Genomic DNA, 19,190 nt, shown 5'->3' with positions numbered 1-19,190 from the left:
AACTGAGTTAGTCCAATCTCCATAAGAGGGGAAATGCTCTACAGATTTGCTGTTAGATCCTCTCTAAATCTCTCCCTGACCCTCCCCTTCTCCCTTTCAACTCTTCCCTCTCCCTCCCCCCTTCCTTCTCCCTCCCCCTCCCCCTCCCCCTCCCCCTCTTCCTCTCCATCTCCCTAATTCAGCTCCTCAGATTGCTCAAGCTTTTCCCTAGCACCAATAAAAGGGACTGTCCATGGTCATCAGTTTCAAGGTAATGAGATCATTAACCCCTCAACACTCATTCCCGGCAAAGAGTCCATTGCATCAGCTCTCCTTAAAGGTTTGCACTCAAGGCCCATTTTCACTAGAGAAAATTTTATATAATCATTAATGTATAAACGTGTATAAAACCAAGCACTTATTCATAATAAATCATCTGAAATTTACCGTAAAACAATTCACTTTGTATACACAATTTTACCATTTATAAATATGAGATTAAATTTATATATTAATGAGATGGATGTGCTTACTTATTTTTAGATAAAGAATTAAATCTTGGCTGAATATTTAGATTCTGCAGGGCTCAGAATGTTTTTCAGAGTTGAATGATATTTTGATTTCATAGTCATCAATCCTAAGGATGCTGCTTCACATGAAAACACTATAAAATACTAGACATCAATTTAGGGGCATTTCAGTCAGTGTTAGAAAGTGTTTAATTCTACTGTTTTAATTCCAAGTCAAATTTACTTAACAATGTACTCAAATGGTTAACTCACATAGCATTTTTCTTATCAAACAATCTAATAAGAATCAGTCTAAAAGTACTGATTTGATATGTACTAAGGAATGAAAGACTAAGGACAGAAAAACAGTAAAGGTATTTCTGTTCTGTATGCTAAAGGACAGGAACCTTTCCTGGCACACGGTAGTCATAAGCTATGATAGCCATGGACTCTGAAGATGCCTCACGCAGCACTTCTCTGCACTACAGCATGCAGTCAGTGGCTTGTACAGTGCAAAACTTATGTTGTGTTCAAAACTGAGGCTGCAGTGAAGCTGACGATGGCTAAGTGAGGGGCCAATGGAGACATCACAGAAACAATGTGGGCTGGATTTTGCATTACTTTGTGCCATTGCATACAATTCTATTCATTCCATGCAGGATCCTTTCACTATTGGCAAACATCTCATGCCTCTGTCTTGTGTTCAGATAAGGGGCATGGTCCACAGTTTAAGAATTTGGACCCTACATAGCCTTGAGATAGTCTTCCCTGTTGAATGAAGATCAAGGAGTCTGGGCACCAAACCAACAAGCCACAAACCACTTACTACATTGAACCTTCCAGCCCCAAGAAAGATCTCCTCTGTGTATAACGACTCCATGACTGAGGGCACTGCTGCTGTAGGTTCAGATATAACTCATACATGACCAGAAATGCCCAGCAAACATCACCTCTATAATCCACCGGTTCTGGAATCAACCCTCCACCCCAGTTTCTAACCATGCTTTTGAATGGGACCTGGCCAGACATGAGAGGGTTACTGAAGCTCGGTAAAATAGGTCACATTATGTAAGCCCAAGCATCAACAGTAGTCACTTTATTCAAAGTGGAAAAGGTCCTTTTCGTGTGTCAAACTCACAGGTCCACAGTGACCAACTCCTCAGGGCACATAGCAAACCTGTAAGTATTGGCTCATCCTATTGGACCCGGGAAAGGACCAATTCTATAAATCAGAAGTGTGGTCCATCACAGGTCAGGGCACAGCCCACATTCACTCTGACAGCTCGAAGACCATGGCTACTGGTACTGGTAGAGCCTCCTGTACTTGCCAAAATGGAGCTAAGGACGCTGTCTCTATATCCCATGCTGGTGATACTAACCAGCTGCTTCCTGTGTGAACAACAGGTGGACGCTGTGGGGCCTGAAGGAACAGGTATAAAGTCTGTAAAGGTATGAAGTCTGTAAAGTCATCCGACCCTGAATGGCCTGCTGCATTCTATACAGCGCACACAGACACAGTTGGTCAGAGACGGTGACTCACGCAGAGCTGAGGCTTTCGACCATCCACCTGAAGTCCATCCTAGAGTCCCCTAAGTGAAATACCCACGTACTGCTAATACTATTCTGAACATGAAAACACAAACACCTCATGTACAACGAGTGTCCTTAGGAAGCTTCTAAACTTCTAGACACCGTTCTCTAGACACTGATTTCAATGGGAACAAAATCTGCAAAGCACACTTAAAGATGAAGTCATCATCTTAACTAATTTAGTGAGATGTAACAATGCAAACAATAAAACAAAACAGATAATTTAAGATATGAATGAGAAAGACAAACCATTAAGCAACCAGAGATGGTAGAACTAAGGCTCCGTGGTGGGGGTGGGGGAGCCTACAGCACAGAACTTCCAGTAAACACCAGAACAAACAGGATTGCTGATACTCAGACAAGTCTTCTGAATTAGCTAGGCTACATGAAAGGGAAAATGAAAATGTCCAAGAGAGATACAGGGCGCCACTATGTAAAGTAAACATTTGCATTGCGGGAATTTCAAAAGGAGAAGTCAGAATGGGCGCTGAATGAAATAAGAACTCAACCCTCAGTAATCTTGAGAAGGACGTGCATGTCTTAAAATTCCAAGGATTTTCCACCATATTTGTAGCGTAGTACCTCTGCGGATGGGGACTCCTCTCTGCCTCCACGGGCTTTGGAACAAATGTTAGTTACTGTAATAGTAGGAAGAGAACTACATGTCACCAAGAAAATATCCAGATAGCAAGTGAGCATTCAGAAGCATGGAGAGCCTCGTGGGTCACTCGGGTGAGTCGCGTGAGTCACTCAGGGATAATAAAGTAGGCAGTTGCAGCTTTGCAGTATTTACAGATCACCCTTCTGGTTTCATGATAACTAGAAAAAATGAACAAAGTGATGGGTATTCTGCTTTCCATGGTTGGTGGATTGAGGCCATGCCTGGAATCCTGAGATGGGTCACATGTCTAGAATGCTCAGCAAAAGAGACCAACAGCTCTTAGATCTAAGGGTTGGGCTTGTGTGTTTTGTTTTTCTCCCTGAGGGCTCAGCAGGAAGCTTCTTGCCATCACATGACTACTCAGCAGGGCTTCCTGTCTGCTTAACAGACACTGAGCCATGTTATCCAAGTTGCTGCTTTGAGGGAGGAAGGGTGCCCATGAAAAATAGGAGAGAAAATGTTGCCCTCACCCCTGCCGAATCGTTCCCCTCTCACCCATTGGGTATACTTTTCTCTTACACCACATTACCGCTAAAATGCCTACTTTTCAAAAACAAAAAATCAAGAGACCATGTCTGCAAATAATTAGCTAGTACATACGGGTATAATTTTTCCCAGTAACCTGAGAAAAAACAAAATTGGTGTACCAAAGGGTATTTTAAATAGTCTCACATGCTCCCCCCCCAAATTCCCTAATATTAGTATCCAAAATTCCCCAAATCATTCAGAGTGGTAAGAGTTTCCTTCGACCTGACTCTTACTGCGTCTCTGTAAACCTGTGTTTGCTGCCCTTGGCAGTGTCTGCAGGCCAGCGGTAAGTGTGAGCGGTAAGTGTGAGCGGTAAGTGTGGAAAGAGCTGTTCCCACCCTCACGCCTGCGTCAGACTCACACTTTTCCACTTTCCTCCTGACTTCTGAGTCCAGTTCTGTGTGTTACACACTGTCTTTCCACAAACTCTAGATGCTTACTTTACATCCCCCCCCCAATGTAATCCACACTCTATCTTCTGGCCTGTCCCACTCTTTAGGATACCAAAACCAGGAGAAATTTTAAATTATTTTGGTCAGGAGTTTGTCAGCTCAGACAGGACCAAATTTAGGTACCTACTGCTTCGCCGAATTACTAAATCCTGAAATGTATTCTGCTTAACCCATACTACTGTTTTATTGATGGAATTTACAAACTCGAATTCCCTGTCTCCTGGCTTGCCTTGCTAACTCCTTCTCTTAGTTTCTAACCTATATTTCCATTTCTTATTGCTTAGATCCTGGTTTCTCGGGTTCACACTGAAGAAACATTCATCGCTGAATTTGTAATAAGCCAAGTTCCAAGGTAGAACAAAGAAACTGGATAGGAGAGTGGTACAATAAAGGATAAAATCTGATATCAAAGCCATCATGGCCAGAAAGAGATCGAAGGCCGGTTCTAATTAGAACAAATAATCCCATATAACTGAGACTGACAAAGATAATTACCAGTATCTTAAGAAACTGAGATGAGCTTTTAGGATGGACTTGGAACAGCAACTATAAACAATGGGAAAGCATGCGACAATGTGCACATTTATAAACTAGGAACAACCATAGAGCACGAGACAATGCACACATTTATATATGAGGAAAGAATGGGATTTACAAGTGATGGCTAGCAAAATTATCAACAACACAAAAGAAATGTAGAGCGTTCTTTATGTTTTAGCAAAATGTCATAGCGTTCAAGTGTTTTCAAGCCCAATGTTATGTTCTTTGATAACTCATCAATTTTAATAATCTTCAAACAATGGGTGCTGCTCTCATTTTTACACGTGTGGTAGTGACTTGCGTTCACACATATTGTTATACAGGAAGTGGGCTGTCATTTTACAAAACCAGCAGAGAATCTGCAAAGCAGACCCTGCTCAGGTGGTGGATGCACAGCCTGCTTGGCATTTGTTTGTTTGTTTGGTTTGGTTTGTTTTTTTTGTTTGTTTGTTTGTTTGTTTGTTTGTTTGTTTCCTTATTTATTTTTCCAGCCTGTGAGCGTTAAGTTTATGAAGGGTCCTGTCCTGTGGAGCAAATTCAGAGAGGTGACATTGATTTTTGAGGAGAAAAGTGGTTAGGGTAGAGTACATTTGTCTTTAAAACAATCACTGTATCCAGGTGCAGCTATGTGCTTGGAGGGCTGGCAGGATGGTTCTAGGCTATATGTAGCATGAGAACATTGAAACCACAGGGACGACACCTTCCCCTATGCTCAAGTAGCTCCCCCTGTTCAAAAGAAAAGTCTACTTAGGCAGGCCATCAGCAACACACGACTTTGGATTACTACACTGGTGACATCCAACCAAAGGAAACCACAAAAATAACGGGTGCTGACTGGGTCATTCATCAGAGCACCTGGTCCACCGACTGCTCTTCCAGAGGTCCTGAGTTCAAATCCCAGCAACCACATGGTGGCTCACAACCATCTATAATGAGATCTGATGCCCTCTTCTGGTGTGTTTGAAGACAGAGACTTATATATAATTAATAAATAAATCTTAAAAAAAAAACACCTGTCCTGTGACCACAATCAAAACAGCCGAACAGCCCCTGCCACATAGTAGGAGTTCAGCAAAAAAAGTTAGTTTCTTTCTCTTACAATTATTTTTTCTCAAAACAATTCCTGGCTTATCAAAAAACATTGGATGAATGTTATACTGGACATAAAATTAAAAATACTAATCCTTAAGAAGCTACATATAAAATATCTTTATATTTCACAACTAGGAAGTTTTATGGGACTCTTTTTTTTTTTTCTTTTTTTCGGAGCTGGGGATCGAACCCAGGGCCTTGCGCTTCCTAGGCAAGCGCTCTACCGCTGAGCTAAATCCCCAACCCCTTATGGGACTCTTACTACTCACGGTAATTAAACAAGGGCAAGCATAGGTTGGCACGGCGACTATCACAGAGCGAGTGTGGGGCGGGGCACTGCCAAAGCACCATCTAATACTAGACTCAACATCACATGATTCTCCGACACCCACAGATTCTAAAGCAGACTCTTAGCAACATAAATGACCAGAGATATTGCATTACATAAATTAGAACACTACTGTTGTGAATGATAAATAAGTCAGATAACTAATTATACTCACTTGTTTCCAGTGTGCGACCTTCCCTTTTATATTAGATTCAGGCTTGATAAGGAAGATATCCTCCAAGAATTTGTCTTCGTTATTTCTACCTATGCAGATCAATTTTGTTTCAAGTACCCTAATCATTCTGTCGTGATGCCTTTTACGTGTAAAATAGGGGCTAGATACAAGGGATAAAAAACAACTATTAATGATAGTTATTAAAAAAGGTGGAAACTACTTACAAATTAGCCGTATCTTAGGACTCACACTGAGAGTCCACTGTACCATTTGTTTGACCTGACTGCCATTTAAGAACCAAGAATACGGGGCTGGGGATTTAGCTCAGTGGTAGAGCGCTTACCTAGGAAGCGCAAGGCCCTGGGTTCAATCCCCAGCTCCGGAAAAAAAAGAACCAAAAAAAAAAAAAAAAAAAGAACCAAGAATACACCTTCAACGTTCAGATATTCATTTCATGGTAAGCAAACTGAGGAATGAAAGAACGACACCCTAAAAATTGTCCCTCCTGACACCCCACTCTGTGCTGTTGGTGACAGTGGAGGGACTGGCAGGTCTGGGTTAGCACTGGGCAGGAAGAGGTGGGAGGCTGTGGCAGAGGGATGCTTGCATTATGTTAATTTGGGTCCTGCACAAGTATCTGCATATTTGCACATCAGACACCGAGGGACCCTGCCCCTGGTTGATTCTGATTGGTAAACTAAGTTGCCGGCAGCCAATGACTGGGCAGGGCAGACAGACTTTTAGGATTCCCTGGTGAGGGACCAAGAGAGAGAAGACCTGCCATGCCTGGAGAAGGAAAGAAAAGACACCACCACGCCTGAGAAGGTATGGGACAGAGAGCATAGCCACCATGTAGGAGGCAAGGGAAGGCGGTCCAAGAGGGCTGCACGTCTCTGTCCACCGCAGCAAAGATGAAATATAATATGGAGTGAGTAATAACGTGGGGATATCGGAGGAAGTGGATTAGCCACGTGAAGGCTGCAAGTGCTACAGCTGTTAGGCTGTATCAAACTGTAAAGGTCTTTCATTAGGGAACCCAGAACTCTGGGGATGGGTAGCAAGGAACATGTCACCACAAAGATCACTTGAGTATTAACTGGGTGCGACTGCAGGCGGTGACTCCTCCCTCCCTGCACTGCAGCATGGCAGTGGCTGGGCCTCACAGTTTCTATCTGTTCCACTTTGTAAATACAGAGGAAGCATAGAGCATTGATGACTACAAAACAGGGGCCACAAAAGAACTGTGACAATTCTGTCAGCCACACTAACAGGCAAACAAAGGGGCAAACCATGTTTATCTTTTATTCCTATGCTGTGTTTAAGGAACTATTGTCTCAAAGTCGCTACCAATAAACGAACATCATATCAATGGCGAGATACTGAATATCCCCCCCTCTAAATGCAGAAGGAGTGGAAGAGGTGCCCCTTCTCTCCTAGCTAGTCAGTGCTGTGCTAGCATTCTCATTTGGTCCATTTTACAATTAAAGGGAAAACACAGCATAATCTGGCCTCTGATTACAGAGGAACGAGTTCAGTATTAGGGAAAGAGTAGGCGCACACTGGTGATGGTGAGTCTCACAGCAGGAGGAGGTGACTGCAGGAAAGGGCTGCTGCTGTGTAAGTGGACAGGAAAGGGATTAGACACAATGCCGAAGGCATTATTTATTTAACCCCCTTGGGAAACACTGAAATGAACAGAGCGGCTCTTGAGCAAATGAGCAGCTAAAGCAGCACCCTCCCCACGTGACAAAAAGAAATACATTGTTACAATGATAAGCCAACTGGGAAGTTTATCCTCAGTAATACCAGAAACAAAACACTCCAAAGGAGGCATCATTCCTACCTCATAAACGGACTCTATTTACACTCCATTCTTGATGTTTTTGTCTACCAATTTTGTAGGTATGAGAAGACCCACAGAGTCAACCAACCTGGGGCCATGTGGCTCACAGAATGTGGGTCACCAACAAGGGAGCAGGCAGGAGCTAGAACTAGACCCCTACATAATTTGTTACAAGTGTGGGGATTGGTTTTCATGAGGGTCCCCTAACAAGTGAAGCAGGGGCTGTCTCTTCTCTGCTGCTCAGAGTGCCTGGTTGGGCCTCAAAGGGAGAGAATGTACCTAGTCCTGGTGGGGAACTACATGCTCCAGGGTGGTGTGGTACCCAAGTGGAGGGGGGCCTTCCATTCTTCAGAAGAAGGGGAGGGGACAATGGGGGAGGAATTTGTAAGTGTGGAGCTGGGAGGACAGGAAGGAGGAGGGCAGCCATGGGGAAATAAAGTGAATAAAAATAAATATAAAAACAAATCAGATTAAAAAACCAAAAAGATGTAATAAAACGTTTAATAGATCAGAGTAATAGTTGACCTCTGCTGCTCCATGTCATTTCACATATATGAAGCCCATGGGGAAATGAGTGTATGAAACCAAGCAGAACACAGTAAGCACTCGAGCATGCTAAGCAGCTGTATTCTTTCCTGGGGCTTCATCTTCAAGTACAGCCAGCGATGCAGCTAGACGAACATGTTTATCCAGGAGGGAAACTCGTGATGCAATCTTTTGTGATCAGCCAGTTGTCACACAAAGAAAAGCATGGATATTCATAGAGCAGGCAAGGTTTTGCATAAGCCACAGTGTGTTTTGTGAGAAGAGAAAGTTTTGCCTCTTATGAGGTCTATGTCACCTAAATAAATACAAATTATTTAAACAAACCATTAAGTATAGTAATAAAGCTCAGGACATCATAGTGAGAGGCTCAAACAGCTTTCTTTCCAGAGAGAGTCAGTCAGAACAAGAGACAACCAGGCAGATGCTTCTTGAGACAACACCACCCTTAGCCTGTTTGAAGCACCAAAGGCAAGTCACTGAATTTGAAAATCACTCCAGAGCTCTGAGCAGAGACCCTGCTGGGTAGACTACTTCTGGAATAGAGATAGTGTTCTGAGAGAAACCCTGTAACTAGTAAAAGTTAAAAGGTAAAGAGATCCAAGAATTCTCAAAGCACACAAGCCAAGAGAAGAGTACATTTACTCAAGGAAATCCAAGTCTGGAAATGTAAGGACAAGTACTAGTCCAGCCACCGCATACACACTTTTACCAATGTAGTTCTGTGGGAGACAAGTCCCTGAGTGGAAAAGGCCTCCAACACCAGCCGCCTCTTACAGGAGGATCCACGTCAGGGCTTCACACCAACATGAGAAAGGCTGGGGCCTCGTGCCCCAAAGGCACTCACTGCCCAGTAAGAAAGGCTGATGGGCTAAACCGTCTCCCTCTGCTCGGGCTCAGGAGCATGACATACAGAACACAGAAACACTGGCCGCCAGTCCTCAGAGAGCCCTTGGCCAGCTGCAGTGGCAGGCAGAGCTCAGGGCTCCACTCTGGGAGAAAGCTGTCCTTTCACCTCATGCCCCTGCTCTAGGCAAAGACTCAAAGGTTTCCCAGGGTCGGGATCCCAGCAGAATATAAAATCACACAGCTGACATGATCTTGCAGAGTGAGGTAACTTGACTGTGTCGACAGACTGATATTATGTTCAGGCCTATGACTGCTGTAGAAAAAACGGAAGGCATTGGCGCTGAGCCACTCATCATAGGTTGGTCACTAGGAAAGTAAAGTGCTTCATGGTTCAAGGGAAGTATGTACTAACTAAAGCAGTCTAAACAACAACAACAACAGACATTCAGTAAATAAATCCTGCACATGGCATAGAACATAAACACAGTACACTGCACACTTTTAAATGTCCTGACGAGTAAAAATGTGAGCCATGCTGAAAAGAGGCTAGCAACACAGCAACTCTAGGAAGAGCCAAGTGACATTAGCGTTTTTAGGGGAAATAGTGTCTGTAGATATAAGGAGAGTGCTTTTTAAATAGAGTTTAGTAAGGCAAAATGTGAAAAAATAGAATTCCATTATCAAAAAGTTAAGTATGAACACATGTTACTACAGTTGCTCAATGTATCTGCACTGAGATAAGTGTTATGATAAAAGCTCCCTAAAGACTAGGGTGGGAGGAAGACACCTCAACAGAATGACTACGGTGTGCCCAGCTCGTAACCAGGACCACGCCAGGGGTGAAAGTCAAACATCTCAGATAAGATGCTTACACATTTTCCGTGTGCAGCAGCACTAGTGCATGCAGGGTAAAGCTTCAATGAGAATACTCATAAATCAGAGGGACCGACGCTTCCTACTAACTGTAATGTTGCCACTTAAATCTGCCATGTCACTTACAAACTACTGATATGTCACTTAGACTCTTCACTATGCTGGGTATTAATGAGAAAAGACTTGGTTTCATACTCAGCTACTATTTATTCATTATCCCTCGTGGGGCCTTTCATCTGGTAAGTTGAACTTTTTTTCTTTTCCTCTAAGCAATGGGGCCTTAAACTTAATGGATTGATACTATTCTACCTGTGTCTTCCTGACCTGGGTCTAAACTTCTCAGAGTATTACCACACTGCTCACTTGCTAGGACACTTACTTTGCAATTTCTAAGTTACTGTATCTAACCCAGAAGAAAGATTTGCAGCTACACTTAGCATGAGGCCTCTTATACTTTTAAACATTACAGTTGAGATAAAATAAATTGATTATTTTTTTCTGCCAAAATACAAGTCGTAGGAAAGGTTTCATCATGACCTAAAGCAATCCCCAGATTCATCTCAGAGGACTGCAATACACAACAGAAAGCAGCAAAACAGCGACACCCCTCAGGGATGGCAGCCATGACAGGGTTCATCTTTAATCTCTGTTTTAGCATTTGCATCAAGGTTTAGGATGGCAGTCCTGTCAGGGGTCATCTCTTATCTTCATTTCAGCATTTACATCAAGGTTGAGCAATTACGTTTTCTACAAAGCAAAGGAGCAAGTTTTTAAGTTTTTTTAGTATCATGCTGTTTGCATATTTTTCATTTTTATGACAATCTAAAACCATGAAACCATTTCTTCTCAAATTCAGGCCATGTCAGCTTGTGCAGTGCCTTCAGTCAGTCAGGTGCCATCAGATCTGGACTGATCTGGACACACATTCACAAACACACACACACATGCACATGCATATGCAAATGCACATACACTCTTCTCCACTGGCCTTAGAAGCTCAGGGAAGAATGAAAGCATAAACACATGCACACACAGAAATGTTAACCAGATTCCTGTCACTACAACCAGTGCTTGAGACAGTACACTTTAAGTTTGCTAAGAGAATGTTGTAATATAGATAGAAGCACAATAGGACATTAAGGGATAGGGTAAGATGCAGAGGACAGTGCGTGCATAGAGCGGACGGAGCATGCTAAGTAGGACGCACCAAGGAAACGCACTTAGAAAACAGATTGTTTCTAGTTCACAATGCCAAAGGTTTCAGCCCTTGGCCAGGGGCATTATTGCTTGGGCCTGGCTTGGGGCTGAGCATCATGGCAGGGGGCATGTGGGGACCAGGCTGCTCACCTTGGTGGCTGGTAAGCAAAGAGCAAGAAATAATTCAAGTCCTCCCAGCCCTTGCTCTGCGATGTTCCCTCTAAATTGAGAAATTACTTCCTGCAGGGGAAAGACTCACAAGCTGACTTCCCAGAAATTCATAGCACTCCATGACATAGGAAGCTGAGAAGGTTATGATTCACCAGGCTCTACACTGAGGCTCACAAGCATTAAACAATAGCTGGGCAAGAGAAATCTCTGGGATGAATGAACGTGGTTGTAATGTGGGCATGGAGCTCCAGGGCTCCATGAGCTTTCACCTACGCTGGGGTCAGCTGTTCAGTGGTGTATATGCCTTTAGTGTCACACTCTCCTGCACTCATACTCCTATAAGAAACCCCAACAAATGCATTATGAGGCCAGACTTCAGTGGACACTCCTTGCTCTATCGATGCTACCTCTCTGCTGTGAATAGACAGTTGCTTACAACTCTCCAAAGAACAGCACCCCATCACAAGCATCCCACCGCTGACGATGCGCTCCCTTCACTCAGCTTCTCCTCTTCAGCTTCCGCCATCCGCCAATAACACTGTTGGGTGAAGGCAAAGCCTCAACTCACGAACCCCTGGAGGGCATTCCAGATGCAGTGCTAGCAATACACAGCCTACCTGTGGTGATAATATGGTCTACCATAACCTGATCTACATTTTCAGATCAGTATGAAACCTGTAGTAATGAACATTTTTATCTCCAATGTAAGCAAGACTTTGGAAAATGGACATTCTTATCTGGTTTCCTGGAAACTAAGTCATAAGTCACATAATCTATCTTTAGCAAGTTCAATGTCTTCTTCCTGAATTTATGCTTTCTAGAGCATTGTTCTCAACCTTCCTAGTGCTGTGACTCTTTAAAATAGTTCCTCATGTTTAGTACAGTTCTTCAATGATAAAATGATTGTCTTAGGCAGCTCCTGTGAAAGGGTCATTAGACCTCCCCCACCCCAAGGGGTCTCTACTCACAGGGTGAGAACTATTCTATAGAATAATCGAAAACCATAAAGAAAAGTCTCACTGTCTTCAGGCACTCTAATACTTGTCTTTGTCTTTTTGATACTGCTGCAATAGAAGGCCTCAGACTGATTAATGTATGAAGAACAGGGATTTTTCTAATAGTCCTAAAAAGCAAGGAAGTCCTACACTAACGGTATCACTAGGGAGGGCCTTGTTGCTACAGGCCCTACAAGGTCGAAATACAGCACATAGGATGGGCAAGACATGTTCTTGCTTTGATGATGATACAATGTAACAGCAAATGCTCTGTGAGCACAGAATTACAAAGTTACCAAATGGTACCTCTGAGGAGCTGCAAACTCCTAGGCCTGATGCATCACTTTTAACGTTTTTCAAATGCCACTACTAAGATATAGTAAATGTAGTTAAATTTCTGAATTATATTTGTATGAATATCTAGGTGTAGGATGCTGCCCCATTCTGATGTAACAACTATTTGTAAAATATCATTACCCTGGCATAAAATTTTGATCTTCTAGGATCTATCCAGTGGTACCAGAAAAAGAAAAAAAGTTTAGATATATTTAAGTATATAATTATATAAATATATAAAAAGATAGAGTATTTAGAATTGCTTAATACAAATAAAAGAGGCAGATTTTATCTGATGCATGTATTCTCCAATACAATCTACAATTCTCACTGTTTTTAGAGATAGCTTAGGCAGTCTTAAATCCTTTTGCCTCATGCTCCCATGTCATGAGATTACAAATTTGAGGTATACCCCACTTATTACTATCTGTAAGCTCTACCCAACTGAGTCTTTTTCCTCTTCAGGGAAGATTTTGAGAAACCCACTATGGTGTAGGGACAGATTACAGTTCCAACATACTGGTTTTTTTTTCCTATTCTTTTTAATTACTGAAAAAAAATCCAAGTTTGAATTTGTTTACATTCTGGAGTGCTGTTCTGCAAATTATTATCAACGTATGTCAACTTCACAAAAGGCTGGGTCTCACAATTCTTTGTTCGCATGTGCTCTTACACGTGTTGATCATGTTCACCTTCATTCCTGCCCAGTTTGTCTATGCTTTGTCCCTTTCCACTTTGCAAATAGTGCCACTTTTCCTCTCGTGTTTAGATTGTTTAAACCTGATTTCTATATAAGAAAAGAAACACATTCATGAGTCATTCTTATTTCTCTCAACACGATAACCTCAAATTCAACCATGTCTTGCAAATGACATAATTTGTCTTATTCTTTCCCACCCCACTGAATAAAACTCAATTGTGAATATATTCCATTTTCTTCATCCACTAATCTGTCAGTGGACTCCTGACTAACTCCATAACTTTATTATTCTGTCTAACGGGTCTGATAAATGTGCACTGCTGGTCTATCTATGTGGAAGACTGACTGAAAGGCCCTCAGTGCATCCAAAGGAACGGTACTCCTGAGTCTTGTGAGCCTGAGAAAATCTCTTGCTCATTTTTGTTGCATCTGCCATAATTGACACTTTCACTAACATGTACCAGGGTCCTCTTGCCCGCCTGTGCTAGAGAACATATGTTGTTTCATGGGTTGACATGAAAACTGATGGTGCTTTCATCTGGGTACAATAATGGATGAAAAACTTTGTTTCTCACGCTCGTTTTGTGTGTGTGTGTGTGTGTGTGTGTGTGTGTGTGTCTGTGTGTATGTCTCTGTGTGTGTATGTGTGTGTCTCTGTGTGTGTCTGTGTGCAGTGTGTGTGTGTGTCTGTTTGCAGTGTGTGTGTGTCTGTGTATGTGTATGTGTCTGTGTCTGTGTGTGTGTCTGTGTGTGTCTGTGTATGTGTTTGTGTCTCTGTGTGTCTGTGTGTCTGTCTGTGTGTGTGTATGTGTCTCTGTGTATGTGTGTGTCTGTGTGTGTGTGTGTGTGTGTGTGTGTGTGTGTGTGTGTGTTGCTTGCTTAGTTCTTTATGTACTCTGGATCGCCTGTGTGATGAGTAACTGGCAGAACTTTCTTTTCCTCTGCACTCGGCCTCCCCATTCCAGTGCCCACTCCCTTACTCTTTAAGAGTAGTTTGTTGGTGGTGTATTTGGTTTGTTTGGGTTTGGGTTTAAACCCGATAGGATCCTTTATGTAAGTTTTTGCTCCCGTTTGCAGGGTTATTGGAGACCTATTCAATTCATGAAGTCCTTGCCTACATCTGTATCCTGAAGTGTTTTAATTAATGATTTTTTTTTGTAGAACCATACATTGATTCATTTTATTCACTGATCCATTTAATACTGTGAAAATAATCTATCCTTGAATTTACTCTGTCAATACTGTTTGGCAGTTTAGTTCTGAGTCTCAAGTCCTATCTTTCCTAGACGTAGTAGATGACAGCCATGCCATGTGCTGCTCAGATCTCCTTGTGAGCCCACTGGGAGATATACAGCTGACATCCCAACTTCTGTTTCTTTTGAATGTCCTTGTTTGCCCCAAGACTTTCCCAAGTCAATGACCCAGCACATGGGGGACAACGTTGACAGCCTATTTCAGCCTGATGCAGGGCACCTCAGATCACTTCGTCATCAGTTTTCCATTAGATTGCTACCTGAGCCTCTTTGCACCATATGCTATTTTGTCTGTCTCCTCACAGGTATCGGATTCATTAAGTGGCAGCCTCTGACTACATTCCTCTCCCTCACGTTGTATGTGAAATGCATTTCTCCAGGACCTGTTGAAAAGATTATCTCATGTGCCTGTGCTTCAAAGACAAACCATAAAATGAGTGCAATTTATGTGTTGATTTTAATTTCCTTTTCCAATTCCTAACTAGTTATATATCTAAGTATCATTAACTTTTGGATTAGAGCTTTGGGCTTCCAAACTTACATTGTGACATCAGGAAGAATATTTTATTTGCATATTTCTACTTCTGTGGGAACTTTTATTTGTCTCACTGAGGTACAGACTCAGTACACTGTGCTGCTCAACAATGACCAGAATTGGCATTTCCACGCACTGATGATGTCGGGGAAATGAGTTACTTCACTTCAGCGTGATAATAAATGCATTTGTTGTCTAATATCTAAGTCAAAACACCATTTTTTTGTTATGGAGTGTATTTTGTGTTGGTTTTGGTTTGGGAATGGTGTTTGTTTTTGTTGTTACTTTGAGCCATGTAATATGGGTTGCCATTCAACTACTGTGTAGCCAGGGCTGGCTGTAAATTCCTGACTCTCCTCTGCACACCATTTAAGTGCTTGGATTACAGGCAAGCACCACAACACCTGGCTTTTATGTGGTGCTGGTGATCAAATCCAGGGTTTTGTGAATGTCAGGAAAGCAGTCTGCCAACTGAGCTATATCCCCAGAGCAGGGAGTCACCTTTTAATTCAGTTTACTGAGCTTTAATTTAACTTCAAAGGTATGCTGAGTTATATCAGATCATATTGCTGAAACACTGAGATGGTCCCTGAACTTGCTACCTTAGAGACTACTGCATTAGTGAGACTTTTTGTGATTGGGGCTGGACAGAGGGTCTTAGCTCCAAGCTGGAAAGAATACTCATTTCTGAGCTAGTTCTAAAGGCAGAGTACAGTTATTTCCTCCATATACTGGTTGGCCTTCATAAGGAGTGAGTCCCAGCTAGTGATGACTGCTCTCTGGTTCTTTGCAGGTATTCGTCCCCATAAGTGACAGCTAACAGAAGATAAAGAAATTCTTGTGTTTTAAATTTCCTCATGGGTCCTATCTATACTGCTTTTCAAGTCTTCATGGGATTGGGTGCATACCACTTAGATAGACAATCTAAAAGTAATTATGAGAGAGTTAGGGGAGGGGAGTAAAGGTCACATGGGTCAAGTAGGAAGTCTTGCCTTGTGTGAAATAAAGACAACAAGACAGGACTTTAAAACTCTAGACACAAAAGTTTCAGTTTGCACAGGAGCCAGCTGGCACTTCAATGGACAAGTCAGAAATGGTATATCTCATTCACTGTGTTTCTGATAAGCTAAGCTTTTTTTTTTGCTGGAATGAACTTACATTGCTTATAGGCTATTATACCTTTTATGCACTGCTGAACCTAATGCTCTACTATTTCAAGGTTTTTACATCTGTATTCTGGACTGACTGGCCTACAGTTTTCCTCCTGCAGTTTTGTGACCATTCAAAGCAATGAGCAACATGAATCCTTTGCTCTCTAACAACTTTTGAGACACAGTATGACTATTAAAGTCATGTAGTCATGCATGCTATGTAATATTTCTAATATATACTGGATGTCTTTGATTCTATTTTGTGCTCTTATGACTTCATTGATTAATTTGGAGACTGAGGTGATTTTATTTAAGGAGCTCATCCATTTCTCACAAGATAATATCAAGCAGTTATAATGTTGTAACTGCTTATTGTAGTTTATGTCTGCTGTCCTAACTACTACTATTGCTGCTGCTGCTGCTTCTTCTTCCTCTTCTTCTTCTTCTTCTTCTTCTTCTTCTTCTTCTTCTTCTTCTTCTTCTTCTTCTTCTTCTTCCTCCTTTCTCTCTATCTCTGTCTCTCTCTGTCTGTCTGTCTCTGTCTCTGTCTCTGTGTGTGTGTGTGTGTGTTGTGTGTGCTTTATTGGTCTTATGAGAGTATTACCAATTTGTTTCTCTTTAAAAAGAACCAATTCTAGACTATTGATTTTTTATAAATATTTTCTTATTGTTAATAATATATTTATGTTGCATTTCTTTAGTTTCCTATATTTTCATTACATCTATTTTCATTCATACTGAATGAAGTTTCTGTTTTTCTTTCTTCAGTGGAGAAATGCTTAATCTTCAATATATCAGTTTTCTTCTTTCCATACATACAATCAAGTAAGCAACACAGTAAGTTGGATTTTTGTCTTTTCTTTCCATGTATTATATAGCAGAACTGATTGACAGAGCCCAATTCCCTGTCCCCCTTTCACCCTAAGTAGCGGAGTTTCCCATCCATGGGACACAGCTTTTGCCACTCCTTTCTGCTAGTGTACTGCTATGATGAGCTCCTATGGAGGCTGGTTGGCATCCCTGCCACGCTGTGTTGTGAACCCACATCATGTGGCCATGATTTAATTGCATCTTGTTTTCCTTAATTCACACAGGACAGGAGGACTTTCCAGTTGTCCCACTGGGCCTTTGTTCCATGCTTTCCCTTCCTAACCACCTTAAGTTAGAGGTAAAACGGAGCTTGGCGAATGAAACTGTGGCTGTTTGTAACAGTTAACCTTCAAGCAGAGTGTCTGAGAGGTTCGACCAACTCACGTGAGGACTGGGAAAACAGCTTCCTTGGACACTGACAGAACATACCACAAACTTTGAAGCACAAGGCAAATCTTGATCCTCCACTACCTGTCAATCACTGAGAAGAATTGGACCACTGAGGATCATAAGTGACTACTGTGATTTTGGAATGTAGCTAGAATGTGAAGTAATAGTTTAGGAAGCCTAGGTTGTTAAAAGTTTTTGGAGGCAAGGATCTCAACTTTTTTGAATATAAACTTCAACAGAAAAAAATCAAGACAAAATGTATGCCTCTGCTCACTCACAGTTGAGGGAGCCTTTGTCATACATAAATTAATTAAGGAAATTATTGATCAAATATAATGTTCTTTGGAAACATATCAAGTTTGTTCAAGCTTTCAAAAATTATAAACTAATAATTATAGGGTTTCCTATTTTACTCCTTCTATGAATACAATCTATTGTCTTCTTATCACCTTGCTATATGTGCATAAATACATTTTATCATACTTACTTGGGTTCAGACAAATCTCAAACTTAATAATAAACGATGACCTCAACTAAAATCTAACTAACTAAAAGCCTAGCATTCAAAAGGCTCTCTCCATATGGCCCCTGTCTGACAAAGGAACTTGCAGTCACAAAGTACAGACTATAATAGCATACATAGTCTTTTCTAAACAAGATGACCTTTACTTTTCTAAATCTGTGTCTTTCTGGAACTATACCTGATTCTTTTACCTGTTTTATACACAAGAAATGTTCAACCCCCTGAAATCAGCTATTTGAATTAACCTATAAACTCTGGCCATGCTTAAATACCAGTTTCCTTAAGTGTTAGTCTCATAACTATAAGAGATTTTAAGTATAAAAAGTTATTTTCAGAAAACATAAAATATGAATGATGGTGGAACTCAGAAAGGAGGAGACAGAGGAAAGAACTCAGAGAAATGATGAAGAGAAAGAAAACAGAAATACAATCCCAGCAGGCCTTAATTGCCAACCACACATTCAATGCAAGAGACAGCGTACAGGGAATTGATCAGAGGAGGACCCGAGGATCGAATCAAAGTAAGATGGGAAGCAGCATATGGGGGCAGAAAGGGGAGTGAGACCCAAGCCACAGGGCCCTGGAGGACAGACAGAGGGTTAGACACTCCAATGCCGAGAGGGAATGGTTTCAGAACTGGAAGCAGTCCTTAAGGTTCAGTAAAATTAGTTTTCTCTTAAATGGTTGAAATAAAAGAAAAACTCCATCCAATGCCATACAGATCTGTACAAAATAAAGGATAAGCAGAAAACAGAGGAAAATTGCATTACTCTCAACAATGAGAGTAAGACAGAGAAAAGCCTGGTTAGAAAAAGATAAAATAAACAAGAACCTATTGTTATGAAGTGAAATTGCACAGGACTCAGAAAAGCAACACTGGCTAGAATTCAGCAAATGAAGAAATGAGGACAGAGTGCAGGAAAGGCATCGGCACTTTAAAACCCGACCAAATGAGAAGGGGTATGATTGCCAGCAAGCACAACCGAAAATGCTCCAATAAAAACAGACTAAAATAAAATATTCATGAATCTAATGAGATAAAGTCACTAAGCAAGGAGCCCATGTCACACTGATAAACTGAACAACTATTATGCAGCACTTGTCAGT

The 19,190-nt window shown here is 41.6% G+C and overlaps 1 protein-coding gene across 5 annotated transcripts in view; it reads right to left on the bottom strand.

Annotated features, from left to right (window-relative positions):
* Lrriq3 (leucine-rich repeats and IQ motif containing 3) overlaps nt 1-19,190 on the bottom strand; it is a 92,526-nt gene that overhangs the window by 47,113 nt on the left and 26,223 nt on the right. For 4 of the 5 annotated variants that reach the window (XM_063282410.1, XM_039102961.2, NM_001024307.1 and 1 more), the window contains one exon: nt 5,855-6,014. The exons of the other annotated variant lie outside the window; for it this stretch is intronic. In XM_063282410.1, coding sequence (XP_063138480.1) covers nt 5,855-6,014 — 160 coding nt within the window. The remainder of the gene's footprint in view (nt 1-5,854; nt 6,015-19,190) is intronic. 5 annotated transcript variants of the gene reach the window in all.

Source organism: Rattus norvegicus, chromosome 2, assembly GCF_036323735.1.
Source record: "Rattus norvegicus strain BN/NHsdMcwi chromosome 2, GRCr8, whole genome shotgun sequence".
Taxonomy (NCBI): domain Eukaryota; kingdom Metazoa; phylum Chordata; class Mammalia; order Rodentia; family Muridae; genus Rattus; species Rattus norvegicus.
This window is presented reverse-complemented; position numbering and strand designations above follow the sequence as displayed.